The sequence below is a fragment of the Erpetoichthys calabaricus genome, chromosome 5 (genome assembly GCF_900747795.2).
Source record: "Erpetoichthys calabaricus chromosome 5, fErpCal1.3, whole genome shotgun sequence".
NCBI lineage: Eukaryota > Metazoa > Chordata > Cladistia > Polypteriformes > Polypteridae > Erpetoichthys > Erpetoichthys calabaricus.
The window spans coordinates 82,623,528-82,647,000 of NC_041398.2; the positions used below are offsets into that span (position 1 = coordinate 82,623,528).

The 23,473-nt window shown below is 37.6% G+C and overlaps 1 protein-coding gene across 1 annotated transcript in view; it reads left to right on the forward strand.

Moving 5' to 3' along the window:
• Positions 1-23,473, forward strand: part of LOC114651761 (G protein-coupled receptor kinase 4-like) — a 286,039-nt gene that overhangs the window by 141,536 nt on the left and 121,030 nt on the right. The window contains exon 3 of the mRNA XM_028801713.2: positions 18,634-18,746. Within this exon, the coding sequence (XP_028657546.2) occupies positions 18,634-18,746 (113 nt within the window). The remainder of the gene's footprint in view (positions 1-18,633; positions 18,747-23,473) is intronic.

Consider the following 23,473-nt stretch of genomic DNA (forward strand, 5'->3'; position numbering starts at 1 on the left):
TGCCATGTTTTACAATTGTAGTGTTATGCTCCTTTTCTGCACAGTTTCAGCTTACTGTCAGTTTGGTAGAGTTTTACCTTTGTCTCATTAGTCCAAAACACTTTGTTCCAGAAGCCTGCTGGCACTTTCTGTAATTTTTATTTAAATCTAAACTGCCATTTCTATTTTTGGTACTGATGACAAGTTTGCTTCTTGTACTGTGGCCTTTATAATTCTGCTGTCATAGTATTCTGTGAACAGTTGATTCTTATATCTTGAGGACTGACTGGACTGTGCAGGCTGTTGGTGATTTAGCTGTCACCAGTCCTAGAGGTTTCATTTACACTACCAAGCATTTTTCTATTCATCAGCTGCAGCTTTTTTCTTTGATTGACATGGTCTTTGCTGATTTCATACTACATTAGTGCTTTCTCTCTTTATAAGGAAAGTCACCAGCCAATTTACTTGCTTTTCTTTTCTGAACATTTCTTTAGTCTTCATGTTGGTTTAGGCCTCCTGATTCCAAAGGCAGGTGCTGAAAGGAAAAGACTAAACCCAATGAGTGTTTACCTTAGAAAATTTTTATCAGTGAATGATATTGGTTGCTGATAGAAGAGAACTCCTCGTAGAATGGTGGCACTGATAAATAAATGAATAATAGTAGCAAAAAAATAATCTATATACGTAAAATGCTAAGACCTGTCTGACTGTACAGGATTACTCGTGAACAAGCTGGGGTCAGAACCTTGCTCTTGGTCTTAATTGAAAGCTTTTGACCCAATACATACTGATATTGCAAAATAATGGGAGGTAGCAGCAACCTCACCAAACTGAACTGTGCTTGTGGGTTTCTTCTGGCAATGTGATAGACAAAAAAAGTGATATGGTGGAAAGAAAAAGAAGACCGGTGACCTCTGCGAGGCATAAAGCAAATCACAGTGGTCCGTGAAGTGATGTGGAAGGGAACAGAAGAAGAAAAGCAGCGCCATCTGTTAAGCATCAAGTGCAGTAACACCTGGAGGAGAGTGTATTGTTGTTTATATCTAGCCTTCTGTATTGTCACACATCCCGCTATCTAATGCGAAAGGCTCTTTACATTCTTAAAACAGCGTGCTTAGAAAAACAATATATTTTGGAATGTATTTTATGTATTGATCAGAGAACATCACGCCATATTGCATATGCATATGTGTCAACAACAAACTGATATGCTAACAAAGTGCCAACAATCATAATGTCAATAAAAAGAAGAAGAGAGGCAACATTTCAATATCAAGCTCAATCATAGAAGGCAATTCCGTGACAAGGATCCATAAGAAGCCAAGACACAGAAACTCATCGTAAAGGACGAAATAATACTAAATATATTATTGCAAGTGAGCAATAGGCAAACATGGTGGCTCAAAGCCATGCAAGACAAAGTCCAGCACACAGAAGGCAACAACAACAACATCAAGAAAGAAGACAATTAAGTAATGAAGACAGAGAAAGAATAAGCAGACAAGATGCTACTGATACACATAGACAAACAAGAATTAAACCTGAATATAGCCTGGTTTGTTTTGGAAATTAAAAACATTTCAGCTTGTGATGATCTGGTGGCCTCTTTATTGGTAGGCAGAGGAGCTGATTGTAATAAAGACATGGCGCGCCCACTAGCCAATTTATTAATTATCCCCCAGGGCATGGTACAAAGTTGTTCTGAAGTCATAGTCAAGTGTAAGTATTGTGTTTATTGATCACTGAATATGACTAAGAACTCCATAATAGGAAGAAGGAAAAAGAAGTCCAGTAGCATCTGCTCAGCATTAAGTACATCACAGATGGCGCTGAAGACTGAGCATTTGAACAGCAGGAAGACACATAGACTCCTAGGTATATGTAAACAAAATCCAGGATGCAGTATACAAGAACAAGAACAATGGAGAAATGCATGCTGACAGACAAGCACTACTTTGGATAACTGTGAATCTGTATTTTTTCATGGTCTAAACAAAACAGTCTTGTCATAATGGAAACGTTCAGCTTGCTCTATATGAACAATCTTTCTCCAGGTGTTTCCTAATATACTATAGCTTAATTAAATATAATACAATATAATTTAAAAAACAACAAAGGAATACATGCTGACTTTAAATTGAATTACAATTAAAGCATTCCCACACCAAATGCATAAAAAATTTAAATTGAATCACAGTTTCTAACATGTTATATTAGCAGTTATTTGCTTTGCATGGTAAGTGAAAGTATTGAAAACTTAAAAAAGTAGTGAAATTGAAAATAATAAAAGGTGGGATCATGTTATTGTCAAAAGGCAAGGTCAGATTTTGGACTAGAAACAACTTACAATGAGTTTTTGATCAAATACGTGACACATTTGTCGAGATTGTCATGCAAGAATCATGAGCCAAAACCTTCAGTAGCTTAGGCAATGAGCCAGATTCGGTTGTGGTGGCATGACAGCCAATGGTTGGACGTGACAAAGTTTTAGTAAATGTTGCTCAACTACATTCTATTATTAGGACCTCAATTTGGATTGGTTTATTCTGTTCTTTGTTTACTTGCATTGCATGTATATTTTGCATATGTGAGGAGATGTAAAAAATGTAAAAATAAGTTAAAAAGTCCTTTTTTTGTTGTGGCGTTGTAATTTACAGTTATATCACCATAAACAGATATCCTTCCATTTATTAATTTTCTGAACCAGTCTACTATGGTTCAGGATCACTCAGAGCTGGCATTTATTCCCGCAGCTTCAGCTGCAAGTGACTAGAGGGAAGGAGACTAAATGTAACAAGAAAGGGATTTGCTGAGACTGAAAGTTTTAGGTATGAAAGTTAAGAGTATAGCAATATATGCTTCAGATTGAGGAATAAACTGAATTTTCACCAGATTGACTGGTGTGGTAATATGCAGACTTACAGTATGAGGCGGTCTAAGCAGCAGGTAACGATGGCTTTAATAAGCCATAATTCCTCGAAAGACATGTGGGCAAGTATTATTAAGATGTCTTTGAAATGTGTCATTATTGCATAATGAACATGCAGTAAAACCAGTGGCCATCTCTGCCTTATAGCACCAGTTAAAATTAATATGCACATCTGGCAATGTTCAACAAGCTGGGCAGTTTCTTTCAGACTGAGCCACATTGCTCCTTTGTGGGATGAATACATGCACAAAACCCCAAAGAGACACAGAGAGAACTTGCAAACTTTGCTCACTGAGTGGCCAGGTTTCAAACACAGTTAAAGTACATTAGAAAGTAACCTCTTTAAAAAGACATGAGTAATGGAATCAAAGCATTCATAGTTTAATTAAGCAGTAATTATATGTGCTTATGGGATGTCTTGAAACATAAAAAGCTATGCTTATTTCTAAATACATACAACATCTCAAGTAGACTCTGTTAGTTCACATTTTTTATTCCCATATTTAATCATTGGTTCATTTTTGATCAGCTCACTTTATTCCATTACAACACTTCCTCTTTTCAGGAATTCACTGTTTGGAGTTGCCAAATGCAATGACATACTTCACTGTGTGTGATATTATGCTGGTTGTGTCCATGAGCCTCTTCGTGTATGAGCCTGGCTTGTTATGAATGGTGTTTGGTGCAAATCAGAAAGCAAACTTTGATGGGACACATGGGCCACAGCCACCACTTCATTAGGATGTAGAAAGAAGTCAGAATAACCTGGAAAAACACAGCAGAAATGGTAACTGGACCTCCGTTTCAACACTGTTGCTGTCCACAGTGCCACTGTTTTAACCTCTGTTTGACAGTCAAGCTGATGATAAAATGTGTTAGTCAGATTATGTTAAATGATGGCCCAGCAGAGGCTGAACTGTGGTTTTTAAAAGCAGAAGTAAAAGATGAGTAAGGGCACAGAAATGAAGATGGTGGGCACCATTAATGCAGCACTTACAATGCAGCACACATACTTAAAAGATATCATTATGGACATGATTGAATATCAAATGTCTAACTGGATAGTAAGACAACAAAACAGTTTTGTGTAAAATATGTTTAGCAACGTGTTTCAGTCTGAATGAAACTTTCCAGCCTGTTAACCATTGCATGTGCATATTGACTTCAACATTCTGATTTATAAGGTACTGTATTATAAGACAGTGATGGCCCTTGATTATACATTTCAAAGACATCTTAATAATGCTTGCCTACTTTCCCATGTCTTTTGAGTAAATATGGCTTATTAAAGCCATCCTTAGCTGCTGTCAAGGCTGCCTTGTACTGTAAGTTTGCACATTCACACATCAGCCAATCTGGTGAGTGTTCAGTTCATTCCCCTTTGTAACACATATTGTTATACTTTTGACATTGACCTTTTAGTTTGAGTAAATCTCTTTCTTGCTACATTTAGTCTCCTTCTTTAAAGGTGGTGTAGCTTTTTTACAAGACATTCCCCATTTTCTGCGTAAAGTAAGATGTTCAGGGTCTGACATATACAGCACTAATGATGGTATGGCTTAGATTTGTTCATTACTTTATTTTAACAGGTTGACATAATTTTCAGTGGCTTGAAAAGTAGGTTGTTTGCAGTACATTTTAATGATGATCACAGTGCAAACGCCATTGTGTCATTCTTCTTTACATTGTAAGTAGCAAATGACAAGCTCTGAATAAACAGCAAAAATCTTAAAAAATGACTTCATACAGGTAGACATTAAAGCCCAGTGTTGACTGTTGAGAAATTGTTGTTTTTATTATATATAAGAAAAAGCAAATAGAATAATTTTAATCATTATCGTAATCACTATAATCAGTGTCATTATATTGTAGTCTCCGTCCTGTTTCTTGTGATTTGTAACATATTATACAGTATATAGTGTGCATTTTTCTACAATACAATATTATTAGCACAACAAATCCAGAGCACACACTGTCCTGAAATGGGCAGGTCTATTATGTTTTTTTATAAATACAGGTGGTTATTTTTCTTTACTCTGAGAATAATAGAGCACAAAGGGATGCTTTTTATTTTTCTATTAGAATATCTGAAGTGTATCCTTGAGGATTGTACAGTGCTATTGATTCAGCCTACAGAAGGATATGTTTTGAACCTAATACATTTAGGTATATTGATCAAGTTGGTTTTTGCCTTTGTTTTTTAACACTAAAGCAAAACCATTACTTCCAAAAGCTTTAATGCATTAAAGTATTTTGTTTTCAATGTGGTCCATATCATAACTCTATAGAAAAAAATTAGACCTTAAATATCAGATATACATACTTTATTCTTTAAAATATATGAATAGATAAAACATGGTTATATAAAATGTGGTATTTGTGTTGATATGCCCACTTTCCTTAAGGGTGGCTTGTCATTATTCATTCATCCATCTGTTATCTAACCTTCTTAATTCAGTAAGAGCCATGAATGCTAGTGCCTATCTCACTATTACCATTCACATGGCAGAAGATGGTGCCAGTTCACTTACACACTCATTCTCTCATATCTGAAGCTGGTTATTGTCACCATTTAATCTAACATAAACCTTTTTGAAATATGGGAAGAAAGCTATGGCACCCAGAGGTATCATTGAGAACATGTGCAAACCCAGGCCTGGAGATGTGATGCAGCAGTAACCACTGTTCCACCCATATGTTTTCTGTTATTGAAAAATATACTTAACTGTTGGTTCTGTTTGCCTGAATGCAAGTAAAAAGGGCAAAGTAAAGTACTGGACCAGGAGATGAAAGGGAAAACAGAAATCAAAGTGAGCTGGAATCAAAAGTCAGAAAATCAAAAGAAAACCAGTCACCAAAACCCAATGTCTAAACCAGGCTTCTGTGTCAAAAGATAACCATGTGAAAGTCTTGATTCCCTAAGAAACACTAACCACTGCACAGATTTTTTTTTCCAATATTCAAAAACATCATCTCAAATAGTCTCAGTGTGCTGACGTCACTTAATGCAGCTTTCAGCCATCACGAGGTATCACTCTGCTGAGGTAAACAATTTCCTCAATAGCGACGAACACCAAAATCAAACTGTTGTTGTGGGAATGTTACAAAAATAATGAAAAAATATAAAAGCACAATTTTCAAATAACCTCAGTGCTCTAAACACGTCAAAACCACAGAATCATAGAACAGCCTGTGTTCTTGGGATATCCCCTGGCTCCCTAAAATCAAAGTATGCAAGTTAGTAAATGGATGGATGGAAAATTATAAATGGTGTAGATACTGTATTCAACATTCTGTAAGGGCTAGTGCTGTTTATTTAGGATAGTTTTAGAACTTCACAAAATATGTTGACCTTTTAGCAAAACTTGTCTTTTTGTATTTTATATTTTAAAATATTTTGTTTAAAGTTAGGAGAAGAGCAAATTCAGCTTCATTTTTCCATCTCTCCACACACAGCTACTGTAACAGCTCCAAGAACCGTGTGACTGATTATTATTTGTTTTATGTTAAACTGTTAACCATTTTAAATGTCCCGAACTGATTTATTGAGCTTTTTGGCCTCCCAGATTCATGCCAGGCCTTTCTCAAAACACTGCATTTGATGACTTGCAGGCAGATGGAGTGGGTGTTGTATCACTTTATCATTTCTCTTCCTTTTTTCTGTGGTTAATGCTTACGCATTTATGAAAAGAGTGAATAACCCTTTCCTGACTGATGTAGATTTTTTTAGACTGACAGCACTGTAAAATTGTATTATATTAGAAGAATGGGTACAGAATGCCTGTACAGGTGATGTACAGTATCATACAAGAGCATGTAGTAAAAATGCAGTGTAATTACACAACTACTGCACTCATTTTTTATAGTATTGACACACAATGAATTTTATCTCCTTGAATTACTATTATAATAACAATTTTTCTCTGTTTATTTTAATTGCAAATTCAGAAAAAGTACTGTGACTATGTATAGTGTAGCAGAAGAGGCTTTTGTCCACCTCTTGAACCCTCAGGTACCACTCTAGACACCAGGTAAAAGTATAACTAATATTTTTATTATAATTATACCGTGCACCAAGCACCCTCCACTCCACACTCATAAACAATAAACTCTTCTCTCACTACAAACCAATCCTCCTCGCCCAGACACTTTGCCACCCTACCTCCCAGCTCAGCTCAGTGTTCTGGGCTTCCCATAGTCCTTTCATAGCCCCTGACCGGGAAGTGGTTCTTGGCCAAACCCACAAGTCCGTTTTCCTTCCGGGTCAGGGCAAACCGTCCGCTTCTTCATCCCGGGAGCACGTCGTTCCTTCCGGACACGTGATGCTGACGCACTCCCAGGTTATAGGGCATACAAGAGCCCACTAGCCCCCTTACAGCGACTCCCGGTGGCCCCCAAGGTATCCAGCAGGGCTGTGTGTATAAACTACAGAGTCCATGAGGCCCTGCTGGAAGTCGGGGCACCATCCTGCTGTCCGGAGGGCTCCTCCTAGCGGCCTGGGGGTGACGATCGGAGTCCATAGCCAGTCGTCCATCACAATAGGCAGTTCTAGTTTACTCTGCTGCTAGTCATTCACCTATGCAGTATGTTAAGACATAATCTTCCAGACGCTATAAGCAAAAATAACTTCAAATCTATCCATTTCAATTCATTACTTTTTGTAAAATCAGGTACAAGGTAGGAAACCAACGGATTGCAGAGTTCACACACCAAAACTCACTTATGCAGTGACTTTAAAGCCTGTAGTAAACCTCACCAATATAACCTTGGAATATAGGAGAAAATATCCACACAGAATGTTCAAGCTTTACAGAGATAGTGCTTTGGCCAGAATTTGAACCTAGAGCCCAGGAGCGATGAGTTAACGGTACTAAAATCCACGCTACTGTGCCACCTTGATGGTTTTCTGCTGTGCCTAATTCAGTACAGGTTTCAGCAGAGCAAGAAACTCATCCAGCAGCAATATTTCATGAGGTAGTAATAAGCCATTAATGCAATTACAGTCCATAAATCAGTAAATCCCTTTTTCACCGTATATGCAGTAATGCCTTTTGTTGTCCTCAAAGATTCAAAGAATTTTAAGAAACAACTGCCGTGTCCCCGATTGTATAGAACAGTCAAAGGGTTAAAAAAAGAAATTAAAGACCAATCTCAACAACAAATTCTAAAAAAAATCAAAATCAAAAACACGAGTTGTCCAAACTGTAACTACATGCCAAGTCCTCAAACTAAAACTAAAATGACAGCAATTCAAGAGGATTATGACATTATCCAAAAGTCTGGGTACTGAGCCCTGGGTGTCACCATCTTTGTAGTGTAACAGATAGGGGGTGCTATCGCTCCCTTAAACCCTCTGGTCAGACGCCAGACACCAGATAAAAGTACAATTTGACTTTATTTTATAATAATAATGTGCACCAAGCACCCTCCTCTCCACTATATTCATAAATCACTACAATACTCAATACAATAAACAATCCTCCACTCTCCCAGACGCATTTCCACCCAGCTCAGCTCAATCTCTGGGATTTCCCATAGTCCTTTTATAGTCCATGTCCATGTGACTTCCTAGCACTTCCGGGTCAGATCAAAAGCTCTTCTTTTCATCCCAGAAGTATGTCATTCCCTCTGTCACTGTGACTAAGACGCATTTCCGGGTTATAGGGCACATAATAGTCCCTGGGCCTCCCTGCAGCGACTCCTGGCGGCCCCCATGGTATCCAGCAGGGCTGTGCATTAAAAGTCCACCGTCCATAATTCCCTTCCGGCATTCAGGGCATCTCCATGCTGCCAGGAGGGCTCCATCTGGTGGCCTGGGGGTGTTGGCCGGGATGAATGGCCGGCCATATCTCACAGTAGGAAAGTAGCTATGACATCAAGGCAGTGCAACATCATGTCACACGATCAACAGCAACAATAGCACCCCTAAACAAGATGGCTGCCCCATATTCCAAAACTCCAAATGGTGGACACACACCGCTTATTTCAAAATGACGAAGATAAAAAAAAAAATCTAAATACTAAATATAAAAATGAGAACAATAATGGGAGTAGAATAAATACATAATGACACTTTTGTTTTGTTAAGTGGGCTGCTTAGATACCTCTGCAAATCGATCAGGATCACTTACCAGTGACCTCCTTTCAGCTTTAACATTTCACCTCATATGGTCAGGGTTGAGGTGAATTAAGACAATTGATTGATCAATGGATAGTTAATTACAATAGGGAGGTCTGAATGGTTATTCTGCTGAATTGTTTGATGTTATGTTTAACAAGGTGATGTTTCACAGGGTTTCAGGACCTACTAACAGCCTGCACTGAGGTAGAATACACTGAAAGCCTAGGTGGAATACTCATAGACTATCACTGCTAAAAAATTGCTCAATGACCTCACAAAACCACCACTTTTAAATACTCAGCATAAGTCACGAGTCATTCTTATTAAACTCTACCCGGACAGTAACTGGCAGTTGTTATATTTTTTAATAAAGTTTCTTCTGGAAACTGCCTCATCCTGTATGCTTTGAGAGCACCACAGCTTCTTCTAGTTGCCAGGGGAGCCATTCTTGTCACTGGGGGGGCATAGCATGGTTCATCATCCCCTCGTAATTGCAATGGTAGTTTCTTGCTTTCTATATTGATCTCTTGCGTTACTGAATTTTGTTTTGTCCTTCTGACCCCTTGCTCTTTGGCTTCATTGTTTCATCATTTCTCAGTGTCCTAGTTTTGACCCTTTTCTGTTTCCCATCTATCTCCTGATTTGCCGTTTAAAAATCTTGTCAGCTTTCTGACATTAATGCGATGGACTGGACTTTGGAGCAATAAGCCAACTGCACTAACCAGTATGCCAATATGCTTCCCAGCACAAAAGTGGCTACATCAAAAGAAGTACAGTAGACAACCTCAACAGACCATTACAGTATATGGAACAACACCAAAAGACAACATATTGCACTATACACAATAAATACATCACACATAACAAAAGCAACAGTACTCTTTAATTTCAGGCTCTGTACAAATCCATCCATTATCCAACCCGCTGAATCCGAACACAGGGGTCTGCTGGTGCCAATCTCAGGGCACAAGGCAGGAACCAATCCCAGAAAGGGTGCCAACCCACCGCAGGATACACAGAAACACACTCACTAGGGCCAATTTAGAATCGCCAATCCACCTAACCTGCCTGTCTTTGGACTGTGGGAGGAAACCGGAGCGCCCGAAGGAAACCCACGCAGACACGGGGAGAACGTGCAAACTCCACGCAGGGAGGACCCGGGAGGCGAACCCAGGTCCTCAGGTCTCCCAACTGCAAGGCAGCAGCGCTACCCACTGCGCTACCGTGCCGCCCCTCTGTACAAATCTCATTATTAATACTGTTAAGATTAAAGTTGGGAAATGGTTTTTGAATTTTGGGGATGGCAAAATGTGTTGAACATTATAATAGACTAAGCAGAATGGTTCATTGAATCATATTCACATAGCTTTTTACTAGGTAATCTGGGTTGTTATCACATATCAAGTGCATAAAAGTCTTGTTGATTGGGGTCTTTACTCTGCCTTTATATGATTACATATGGATGTGTGTGTGTAAGTGTGCAGCATTGGTTCTTGTCTGCACTTGATACTGTTAAGGTAAGTAAGGCTAAATGGGTGTAGAAAATTAATGGATGAATAGCTAATATGACAAATGTGATCTGGGTAAAATAATAACAAGGCTTCTGTGTTAATCTATGTTAAGATCAGTAATCATTAATTTTTTCAAAGCCATTTACTCCAGTAACCAGAGTCTGTTTAGGTAGCATTGTCTTCAAGAAGAGAACCTAACCTGGACAAGGCCACATGCTTATTTTGTGTTTCCTCAACCACCTATGCCAGCAGATTTCGTAAGGTTTAGATGGTGATGAAATTGTATGTTATTTTCGACTTTATATACAGTGTGAATCCCCCATTTCCTGTATAGGCTATGACTACACCAAAATAAGTTTCTAAACCTTTTCTAAACCTTTTCTAAACCTCTTGGACTCCATCAAAGCATAGTCAAACCTCTTGTCCTCAACTCAAATTCATTTTGTACAACAGTAAATCTTCTCAACACAGTCTCTTTAGCTAAAGTCGTAATGAGAGCAAATCTACTATGAAGTCATTGACCGATATTCAGGATTTGCATGCTTCTCACAGCTTGGCTAAATGATTCCAATGTCAGAGAAAAAAAAACTGTGTTCAGTGGAATTCACAAGAGGTACAAGGGTGAACACTGTTTCTCCTTAAGAAGACTGCAAATTGTTGTCTGAAGTTTGTCAATAAACACTTGAATGATCCTTAAGAGTTACTTTGGAGTGTCCTCTGTCAAAGGTGGAACACTGTGACTGTTTGGGTTCCAGATAAAATTGCAGTATATTACAAAGAATGCATACAAGTTGTCAAGGGTGGCAGTATTTATATTATGATGCGGAAATGCACCGCAACTTTAAGACATGGCTAATATGTCATCGCAAATGGAATCAAAATTCTCCTTTTGAGGAGGAGTCAACTCGAGAGTGTCTGTCAGCAGAAATTGAAACACAAATGGATCATACAGCAAGACAGCAAAATCCAAGTCTAAATGTAAATTTTCAACAGATTGGTTAAATAACAATTTAAATGTTTTGATATTGCCCAGTTACAAGTCAGACATTCTAGAACACACTCAGATATTACTGAGTTGAAGCAGTCCTCCTTGAAAGAGAATTCCAAAATCTCTTAATAGCAATGTGTGAGAGGGATAAGCCATTACAAGAAACATTTTTCTGTAGTTCATTGTGTAAGAGATTACATTTTCATACATTAATATTAGATATTGGATGACTTGGTTTATAAAATAAATGTGTCAATATGTGTGGGATGTGGATGAGGATCCAGTAACATTCAATGTCAAAACTAAGAAATAATTCAAAAATACCTTAACACAATTTCAGCATTGCACAATTTTAACAATAGAATCAATAAAAATATGCAGTAAGCCAAGTAATTCTGTTAGCTTTATTGTATCATATTTTATGCAAGTATTTGGAAGGGATAAGCCTAGTACATTACCTTGTCTAAAACTGAAAGTTAATCGTGGTGTGAAGCAAATACAGTAAGTACAAGTGACTGTGGCAAGGGTGAGGTTTGTTCCTATGTATTAAATCAAAACTGAGTAGTAAAGGGATTGTGCTGTACATTCAGTGAGTGATCATTTGACTGGAATTGCAGTTGTTCCAGATTTATTTGTATATAAGTGTTCCATTTAATGTGAGCCAGACCTATTCAATTATGAGACTGGCAGACATATCAGCTGTGGGATATGGCCGGCCGTTCATCCCAGCCAATACCCCCAGGCCGCCAAATGGAGCCCTCCCTGCAACATGGAGGTGCCCTGAATTCCAGCAGGGCCTCATGGACATTGGAGTTTTACTGCACAGCCCTGCTGGATACCATGGAGACCACAAGGGGACACTGCAGGGAGGCCCAGGGATTGCTATGTGCACTATAACCCAGAAGTACGTCCTAGTCACAGGGACAGAGGAAATGACGTGCTTCCGGGATGAAGAAAAGAAGTTTTTACCTGACCCGGAAGTGATAAGAGAGTCACATGGACTGAGGGACAGAAACACTTCCGGGTCAACAAATATATAAGGACTGTGGGAAATCCCAGCATTGAGCTGTGTTGGGAGGCTTGTGATTTGATTATAGAGAACTAGGGGGCTTCGCCCTCTGCTCGCTTCGCTCGCCAACCCCCGTATTTAGTTTTCCGGATGCACACTTTTAAGATTGTTTTTTCTTTGAATTGTTGCTATTTCATTAGTTTTACTTTTATTTCAGAACTTCTGTAAAAACATTATTTGTAATCTTGCGAGTCCCAATATGCTGAATCTTTTTAATGAGGTCAGGATAGGTTTCTCTGTTTGGAATTTCAGCACATACAAAACGATCTACATCATAAGCATTTAATCATTTTTTTTTACAAAGTAACTAAGTAAGTAGAGTTCTGCGTTGGACTCCTGTCTGTAAAGTCGTGCTATTTTCCTCTCCCAGATCCAAAATGAACATGGGTTTATCAAGGTGATACCCCAGCTTTTGTCTAGGTTTTTGTACAAGGGCTAGACAAAACGTTTTTGACTCCTGGGGTAAATTTAGGTTTTTAAATAAGCAGTCAGATAAATATATATACATTAACAAAGTAACTAATAAATGCATGTGCAGTAAACTCCGTTTTTGAAATTCTCAAGATTCTTTATTTGTCACATGCATAGTTATACAGGACAACACGCAGTGAAATGCATCCTGATCCGCTTATCAAAAACTGTGCAAAGTTAGAAGAATATCAGTTAGATTAACAAAAAGTCATAGATTGAAAGATAACAGTAAAGTAGAACATAATAAATAAGTAAAATTATGTGAATAAAGTAGAATTAAGTGTTAAGGTGCAATAGTGTAGTAATTATTGTGCAAAACCAAAGTTAGACTGGTGCATAATTAAATGAGGCAGTTTGTTTGTTTGCGCTACTGCGATCTTTACTTTTTTATATTTTCTAATTTTCCTACTTTCATATCCTTTAACTTTCTCCACATGTGTATAGCGCCAATGTTTTTTTTTTTTTTTTTTTGAGCCTTTCTAATTTCCCTGGTTTCATAGTCTCTAACCTGCTCTGCATGTGTTTAGCGCCAACGTTTGTAAACATCTCTATGAAGTTCTACTTTGTTTTTTACTCACTGTCATTTAATTAAGAGTCGGATTGGACGTGCTTTTTTTTAAATTCTACTTGTTCCGGGCTGATAATTTCTTTCCTTATTATCTGAATTTGCACCTCCATTATTCTTTTTTGCTCTTTTTTCTGTCCAACGCATTTGAGTCTCTTTTCTCCGCGCTTTTCTTTCTTCTTCGTTTAATCGTCAATGTTTCATTTCTACCTTATTCATTTCATTTCTACCGTATTGACCTTATACACTTTATATGCACTGAGAGCACTGGAGCTGTGTGTGCTGCATGACTGCCTTTGCACTACTGATTTGTTTTTTTTGATATTGCTTGTAAGTAGGGTGTGTCTTGCAAGACTCTCGTTCTATGTTCCCGTGAGACGCACCGTGGCAGGTCTCTTTCGTGTCGCGGGTGTTTAAATTATCTTCCGAGAAAGATCACGTATCGTAGACTATCAGGACAGGGGACAGGATTTCTTTTTATAATAGATAGATTGTATTGTTTATTGAGTATTGTGGAGTGGAGGGTGCTTTATGCACATTATTATTATAAAATAAATAATTCTTGGACTTTTATCTGGTGTCTGACGTATTGTCCGTGGGTTCAAGGGAGCGAGAGCGCCCTTATCTGTCACATAGCGTAGCTGCACTTTGTGAATTGAACAGGAAACATTCTACTATTCAGTCACAGGAGTGCAGTTATTTGTCAGGCTGTTTGACAGAACACAAGTAAGGCCAACACTTTGTTACCTTACAAATGATCAACTCCATTGGTTCACCTTCACGGTTTTGGGGTTAACTGGTGTCACAGGTGGCTGGGGGGGCGACCCGGCTGAGACGCCCCGGTGGACCGGAAGAGGGCTTACGCCCGCCTCAGACCATGTGGGGGCGACCACCCTGGTTGCTATGGGGACCATGAGTACAGAGCTTTGAAGCTCAACCCTGTAGGGGCCCGTGGTCACCGCCAGGGGGCGCCCCGATGCCTTGGGAGCCCTGGACCTCAGCACTTCCGCCACACCCGGATGTGCTGGGGGGAAGAGGAGCAGGGACACCAGGAGTGCTTCCGGGTATGCAGCCGGCACATCCACCACACTGGGGAGTGCCGGTGGAAGATTGCTGGGAAGCACCAGGAACACATCCGGGTGTGTATAAAAGGGGCCGCCTCCCTTCATACGTTGGCTTGAGTCGGGAGTGGAGAAGGACAAGGTCTAGGAGAAGAGACGAGGAGGCGGCCTGAAGAGATAAGGCATTGTGACTTTGGGGGCTTTGGGGGTTTGAGGTGCACTTTTGATATTTGTAAATATGTATAATAAACGTGTTGTGGGTGACGTCAATGTGTCTGCCTGTCTGTGTCCGGGCTGGCTACCACACTGGCTAGAGACTGTTTTCTAAAATATGCCACTCCGCCTGTTTCATTTTGAGCAATACCAGCATATGTTATTGCCTGGAATGAAAGTTAGCAACCACTAAGAGTTAAACTGACACGTCTTGGTTTCTGTTTACCATTCAGGGTTGCTTTCAATATGCTGAAAGCACTATTGTAAAAACTCAAGCATGTTAGAAAATGAACACGTTCCTGATAATGTAAAGCTCAACCATGGAGGTGAAACAACTCTTTGTAGCTACAATCAAGTTGTAAAATGCAAATAACTTTTTGAAATGATTGATTTAAAATATCTTTATTGTCTTAATTTTGATCAATATTTTTAATAAGTGTTTGGTCAGTTCCTTGTACTTAATTTTGATCTTATCCTTCTGCAAATAGTGTGTTTTTGCACACATCATGTCTGTATCTATTAGGTCTTTACATATTATTTTTTGTCCAGGGTTGGTTTCTGTTTTGCTTTGATGCTCTGAAATTTTAAACCTGGATTAAAAAGGTTATGAAAATGGATGGTTGAAATGTTTGTATGTATTTATTTATTAAGCAGAGAACTTTAAACCCTTCGAATTAAAGTTAATTTACCGGATTATAAACATTCCTCCTTTACAGTAATGATATTTAAAACCAAAAGCACCATAATTCTTCTGATGACCCATACTCACAAAAGCCAGTCAGTTTTTTAAATGTAATTTTACCAAGAAACATCTGAAAACAGTGACTAATACAAATACATACTTAACTTAAATATAGCAGGTAAAATGAGCAGAAACAGCTACTGTAATGCCCTGAGCTGTTTTTCCTGAACAAGTGCTATTGTATCTCATTCTATGCTCAGTTGCCCAGCAACAGATCCCATGGACTCCTGCTCACGAAATCCCTGGTGCTTATTAGGGTATTGTTTAAGGGAGCATTTTAATTGGGTTGTCGTTCAGTTTTAATGCCTTATCGGTTAAAGTTCTTAGTAGTCTCTTCTCTCATTGATGTGTTGGACAATGTTGTATTTCTATCAACGATAATCTTCCTTCACCCTGCTGAAAAGAAATCCACATTCTCTGCCTGTTTGTCTGCTTATTTGGATCCATCCCATTATACAACTTGACCTCTGTGTTTCATGTTATTCAAATCCTAGTGATCACACAGTGCTTAAGGCTCAACTGATGGTATCTGGGAAGTACTTTTGGAGGGTCACCATGAATATAAGTTTGAACTGATGCTTGTATTTTTTTTTACAGTTACAAAGAGATCTACAGGCTTACCCCACGTTGCAAAGCTAATCTGTTCTAGGAAACACTTTTGTAAAGTGTATTTTCACCACACAAACACATAATTACCATTATATACATAGGAAGACAGTGAAGGGAACTCTGTGGTGCTGCCTGGTTAGTCTCCAGCCTTTAGATACTCTGAATCTGCTTAACCTTAATTGCGCATGTTATTATATTTGACTTTGTTTATATTTTGTGCTCTCACTGTCATTTTTGATGATGCCACTGGCCTACTAGATATTACAATGGATGTTAGATATGTGGCTACCGTTGCTTAGAACTGTCGATGCTCAATGAACATTCTCTTTTTCCTCACATGCATTTTCATTGTTAAAAATCTGGAGTATAATGGTTTATTGTTCATTCTAAGAGTATGGGGCAGTTTTGACGAGTAGTAATACCAGTGCTTGTGAAACTGTAAATGACTCTACAGACTCCATTGAAAACCTATTAAGTTAAAGACCTTCTATACATTTTTAAGAGAATTTGAGGAGTGTCTGTGTAATTCAGTTTTAAACGCCTTTTTGCAAGCAATGCATAGCTGAATATCATGCTTAAGCTAGAGGATTTTAGGTTTGGCTGAGAACAGGCATAAAAAAGGATTTGGTATTGTTGATGCTGGGAACTAATAGAAAAACAGAGTGGTTTTATTGTGCATGATGGATGCAGTCTTTGTCAACATGCCATTACTTTTTCTGTATTTTAAATGTGGCTTTTTGCTGTTATCATCCATCTTTAGAAACATTTAGTATTATTAGACTTAATGTAGTTCTGGCTATTAATTAGTAGTATACTGTGTATGATTATACACCATCTAAAATGCTGACAATTTATTTCATAGTTGGCAGTGCTTTCACCTTTAAATAATCTCTCATGCTGACAAATAAAGGAAAAGAGAGCATAGACTATAAAGATATTAGGAAGAATGGACACCTCAGATGTACAGATTAGCAGAAGGTACTTCTAATACCACAGCAGACGTCAGTAACGACTAAATACAGTTTTACATACAGTTCGTACTCTATATTCTGTTTTCCATACAGGCAAAAAGGAAAACCACAGTATGTGCCAGTTTACTTGCATTGCAAATTTCCTGGCCTTTCTTTTTTCACTTTTTATCTCATCAGTCTTTCACATTATGTTTTTTCTTAGTGACTGTTATTTTAATTGTTTAAATTATATATTTATGTATTATTGTATATATAAAACATTTGTTTTAATGATGATTTGTTCTTTTTTGGTATTGGTCTTTTCATTGGATTATCAGGATCAACAATAACTTTCCAATGAGAAGTATGTGTGCTTTTTCTTTGTCCATTTTAAATGCTTGTATGAAGTCCCTTTGACCCCCATGACCCTGTGTTCAGCGGGTTGGAAAATGGATGGACGGAAGTCCCTTTGACATGTCATTAAGTACTAATAGTGAATGCTGGTAGTGCTAGTTTTGGTAAATGGGTGTTTTCTAGCATGCAACCAGGTATTTGAGTCATTGTTAAGAGTTGTGGATGTGCTAGCTTTGTAGTTTGAAACTATAGTGCTTTAACATTGCCAAAATACTTAGCAAAGGCATTCTGAATAATCAAAAATTATGATTTTCTCTAATAATTAATAAATAATAATAATAATAATAAATCTCTGACCTTGGGTTGTGTTTTGCCCTTCTGGTAATTGACACAGCACTATCTGTGTTTCAGCCAGAAGAAAAGCACAGCGTCTCTGCAACATCCTCTAAATAATAAAAAACTCAGCAGCGCAATTCTATTAAAATATCATTGTGGACCTCCTGTATCCTCTTTGATCTTCAAACTAACCATTGTAAACTCTAGTGAGAGCAAGGGATTGATGACTGAACATTCTATATGTAACTCTGTTATACCTTTAGACAAGTCCGATTTAGTGTGAGCACACTGATATTAAAGCATGTGGCCATATGTGTTTGTGGTAGTTATGGCTGGAAAGATATACGGTATAAAGGTTTTCCAAAATGACAATTGTATGTTTTGTAGATTTTCAAATTTTAATTATGTGGTAATTCCCATACCTGAATATAATTTTGAATATACGAATAATCAGTTGAAAAAATATATAAGGAAAATATACCATTCATTGTTAATAATCCTAACATAAGGAAAATAAATATTCATCTTAACAGTTCTGTACAATTGTAAATAATTATGTATATATTCTGTAAAATTAGATTGTGCTTTGTACTGATTATGCAACCTGCAATTACTTGTCAAGTAATAAGTCACTTAATAATAAAACTGTTACTGCATGTAGTGTAAAAGTGACAGAGAGGACTGTTCTGTCTAAAGCTAATTGCACATTTTTCAAATTTTTCTGCCTTCTTTCAGAACGGGACTATTACAGCCTCTGTGAGAAGCAGCCAATTGGAAGACTTCTCTTTCGACTATTCTGTGATACCAGACCAGAGCTGAAGAGATGTATTGAATTCCTGGATACAGTAGTAAGTACTTTGTCACTCATAATTAACATCTCCTTTGCTGAATTAACAGAGTGACCAGTTAAAGGACCTGGAGTCATCATTTTATGTTTTTGAACTGATGCGCACATTGGATTGGTTGGTAAAATTGTAAGCCAGTAGTGTGTGTGTGTGTATGTGTATGTGTGTATATGTGTATATATATATATATATATATATATATATATATATATATATATATATATATATATATATATATATATATATATATATATATATGTATTAAAGCTGTAAACCATTTTCAGGTTAAGCAGTCATTGCGGTGTTGTACCTATACAAAGCGCTATATAAATGTAATGAATTATTATTTATTATTATACATATTGTCACAGATTTATGAATGCTCATGGTAACCGTCTTGTATGTCTGATTGAAGAGCATAAGGCTGTGTACACTCAGTATTAGCTCACAAGGACACAGCTCCATGTATGGAAGATTTCTCTTCAAATTCTTTTGCAGTTTGGTCATTGCTATGGATCATTAATCATACAGGAAAGATAATTTTCTGGTGAGTGTGTTAGTTTAATCACTAATAGACTTCAAGTTAATGATATTCTGTGAATTTCTTTAATATTTAAATTATGTTTTTTGAGGCACAAAGTGCACACTTTTCACAATCTACCTTCATGATAGATTTTACTTAATAGAAAGAGTAGTAAATTCTGCAAACTAAATTAACATGTGAAATGTTTGTTTTTTTCTAAGGTGACAACTTGAAAAAATAGTATTTGTTTCATGATTTACCTTGCACTATTAAAAAATTGTTTGAAATTGCCACTGATTCCGCTGTTCAAAGTGTGAATTAGCATTTTTATGTTAGTTAGTTCTAATATTCCCAAACCCTTTCCTCATTAATACATTTATCACCATATGCTTACATACAAATATGGTATAAAATGTTCATTATTTTATGTACTTGATCATGTACAATATTTTTGGATGCCTGAGACCTTAAGATGCATCTGCTAAATGACCTGACCTGCTTTCCACTACAGTACGTTATGCAGCTGCATTTACAGTAAATATATTTTAGTTTGTTTTTGTACTTGTCATGTTCCAGACTGAGGACAGGGACTTACAGTAGCTGTGCCACTGTATAACCTGAATGTTTACCTTCATTCAATTTCATTTACTTTCCAAAGTTGTTTACTGCAATATGTAATACTGTACATAATAATTATACATGGACCACACCCAATACAAGCAACATTGGGAGCAAGGAAACACCAGTAAATCTCATAACATCTTTTTACCTTATGAGACATCTTAATCTATTTTCTGACATTGTGGTATGGTCATTAAGGCTCTGGCCTTTAAAAAAGAAGGTTTGTTGAATGACTTCAATGACTGGAACTCACTTAACATTCTACTGTATATTTACAAAAATCCACTTATAATATATCTTTTAACTTATAAGTCGCTTTCGGCATATGATTCTGGTTACTAAATAAACATAACAGAAATTCCCGTCTGAATTTTAAAATTCTGACAGCTTTAAATAATGGTTATGTAGTTGTGATTGTACATTAAAAAGTACATTAGAACAATTTTAATAAGAATGGTTTATTCAATCCAACAAATTCATCACTCCTAATTATGTAATTTGATAACTCTTATGATTTCATAAACCCTTATGGTCAACACTGAAATTAATATTCTTTTATGCCTTACAGTATACTGTATAACTGTTTTTTCTTTGTAGTTTCTTTTTTAACTTGTGGACTTCTCTTTAATTTCTTACCGCTTCTGAACATCAAGATGTACTTGGCAGTATGCAGTATACACCCCAGAAATTCTTGCCTTAAATCTAGTCTGTGGTGATTTGATGTCTCTGCCGCATGTGCAGATACCTGTACAATGTAAGACGCAATGGGATGTTCTCTGGGTAGCTTTGTTAGCAATACCCTATAAAAAAGAGACAATAATGTATATCCCTGGACATTTTTAGAAGAACATAAGGCAAAACAGATTCTTTACTTGGTGTACACTGTGCCCTAAAAACTCTGGAGTTAACTACATACAAATTATTCTTTCTCAAATTTACAAAAACTCATGGAAGTAAGCTCACTTTTAAACTGTGCCAAATGTTTAAAATGATATAGCATAAATGTTATCAATCATAGCTGATAGCACTGGGCAATACTATTGTAAAATTCTGATAAACACTCCCTTATCAGTGCAGATTGCATATGTGAGGTACATTTGGTACAGTATATATATTCCATTTCCTAAACATGCATAATACACATCAGTAAGTTTGTAATGTTTTGTAGTCATTTTCTGTATAGCAATATGGTTGCTTGCAAAGTTTTTGGCTTTAGCATTTGAGCAAGACTACAGCAAAATGCTCCACATTGAGAATTGTAATAGTAAATGCATAGCACCTGCCTATCTTGCTGTTATGACTGCCAAGAGTTGGTCACAAAAAGGACTTCCATCAACTGCTGTGTTATTGTGTTGAAAAAAAAACTGAGAACATATAAATACTTCCACTTCCACAAAATTGTGCACCAACTGCCTTTGTAAAATAAGTAAAGTATTTGAGGGAGTATGGTAGAGGTATGTACAGTACTGATTTTTCAGTATACAATAAAATAATAAAAAGATAGAGGGTGACCAGACTTCATCTTTTCCCAAAAATGTCCTCTTTTTGAGAAGTAAAATAGTAATGTTACTTAGACTGTATAAACAAACAGCAGACCTACATATTTTATCTGATCCATGTGCAACATGTCGATATTTTGTGCTTAGTATAACTTGTATGCGGTTCAGGGTTTGCTTAAAAAAAACAAACATGGCAGCTTGATTCAGGTGACAACTAGGAAGACTTGGTAGAGCCATGTTATTATTCAATGCCAACTTTTAAGTAAAAAAAGTGGCCAAAAAATGAAAGTGCACATCTACAAACTAGTAAAATAATAATAATAACCATGTTTTTGACTTGGATGCAGCTAGTAGGAAGCTAAATGTGTGCTACATAAAGTTCACCTTATCTTTGAAGAGCACAAAACTGCTTTTAAGTAAGAGAGATCAGTGTTAGAATACTTGGTCAGACTTGCTTCATTATACAGTTCGGAAACACAGATCATTTTAAAAAACAAATGAGGACTTCTCCTAGGTTATAATGAATGCAGTGCTGTTCTATATTACTTCAGGTGTTGTCAGAAAAAAAAAAAAAAAATTAAAAATTGTAATTTTTTATGTTTTTCCTTTTTTGTTACCATGGAAGAGAAATAACAACCCTGTAAATCCTTATAAACTTTACCAAGTAGCTGAATATAAAATAAAACATTTAAAATGATTGAATTTTTGATTAAAAAAGTAATAACGATGCATTGTATATGAAGCTGTGCGCCTCTTCTTTCAAAAACAAAATCTGGCCATCCTCATACTTTTCCATGTGTTCCACTAAGATAAGCATTAACATACACACTATTCACACACATACCCACAAGATGTGTGCTGACTGTAGCGCAGCAGACAGAACATGTCGCTAACACTGAACACCTGAAGGTAGATGATACAGATAAGAAGGAAAGGGAAAAACAACATTCCAGCCAGTAATATGTATCATGTTCATACCTTATACTTTACACCACAGTGGCTGAAATGATTCATTTTAAAACTCAGATACTACAAAATCACAGATACACATCTATATATATAATTCACTAAGCCAGAAGACAAGTAGCCACCCATGGAAAGCACGCCGGAAGGGGCGTGGATTCACTAAGCTGCCGACAAGTAAGACACCCATGGCGTACGCAGGAAGGAGCCACGCCCACCAACTATAAGACCATTGGATACGATGACAACTCGCAAAGCCACGCCCACCAACTCGGACGCGACGCCTCGGAAAACATGCCGTCATTTCTGTTTGTCTGTGCCACAGTCCACATGCAGCTCTGAGCCACGTTGACTTTTCATTAGTCAACCTCAGTGGAACCTTGGTTCACACAGAGGCAGCGCCAGAGAGAGACAGAGGCACACACAGGCAGCCCGAGAGAGAGAGCCGCGCAATCCTTTAAAACTGAGGTTAAAACACAATGAAGGAAGCAGTCTTTAAAAACCAATAAGCCCTGTGCCTCTCTTTTATTAGCGTCTCACCTGCTTCACCACCCTGCAACAGTCGAGACGCTTTCTCAGCAGCTGACCTTCTCTGTGCCTGACTCCACTACTGTCAGTCGCCTGATTAAAAATGGTGAACTCCTGCAATGTAACTATCTTGGTTGGCTTTTACATAAAGTTCAGATTTGTTCAAATGTTCCTTTTTTTCCCCCTGTGCTTAAAACTCATTTAAAAAAAAAGTGTTTATACAACTGCTGCAATGTTACAGAGAGAGAGAGGGCTCGCCTGCTTCTGAGAGACAGAGGGGGAGGGGGCTCCGGTGCTGCTGAGAGAGAGAGATGGGGGGGCTGGGGAGGCTCGTGTGCTGCTGAGAGAGAGAGAGCCTGCGCATGCAGGGAGCCTGGGTTTTTTTCCCCCTGTGCTTAAAACTCATTTAAAAAAAAAAGTGTTTATACAACTGCTGCAATGTTACAGAGAGAGAGGGATCAGGTGCTTCTGAGAGACAGAGGGGGAGAGAGAGAGAGAGAGAGAGAGAGAGAGAGAGAGAGAGAGAGAGAGAGGGTGGGGTGGGGGGGGGGGGCTGGGAAGGCTCCTGTGCTGCTGAGAGAGAGCCTGCACGTGCA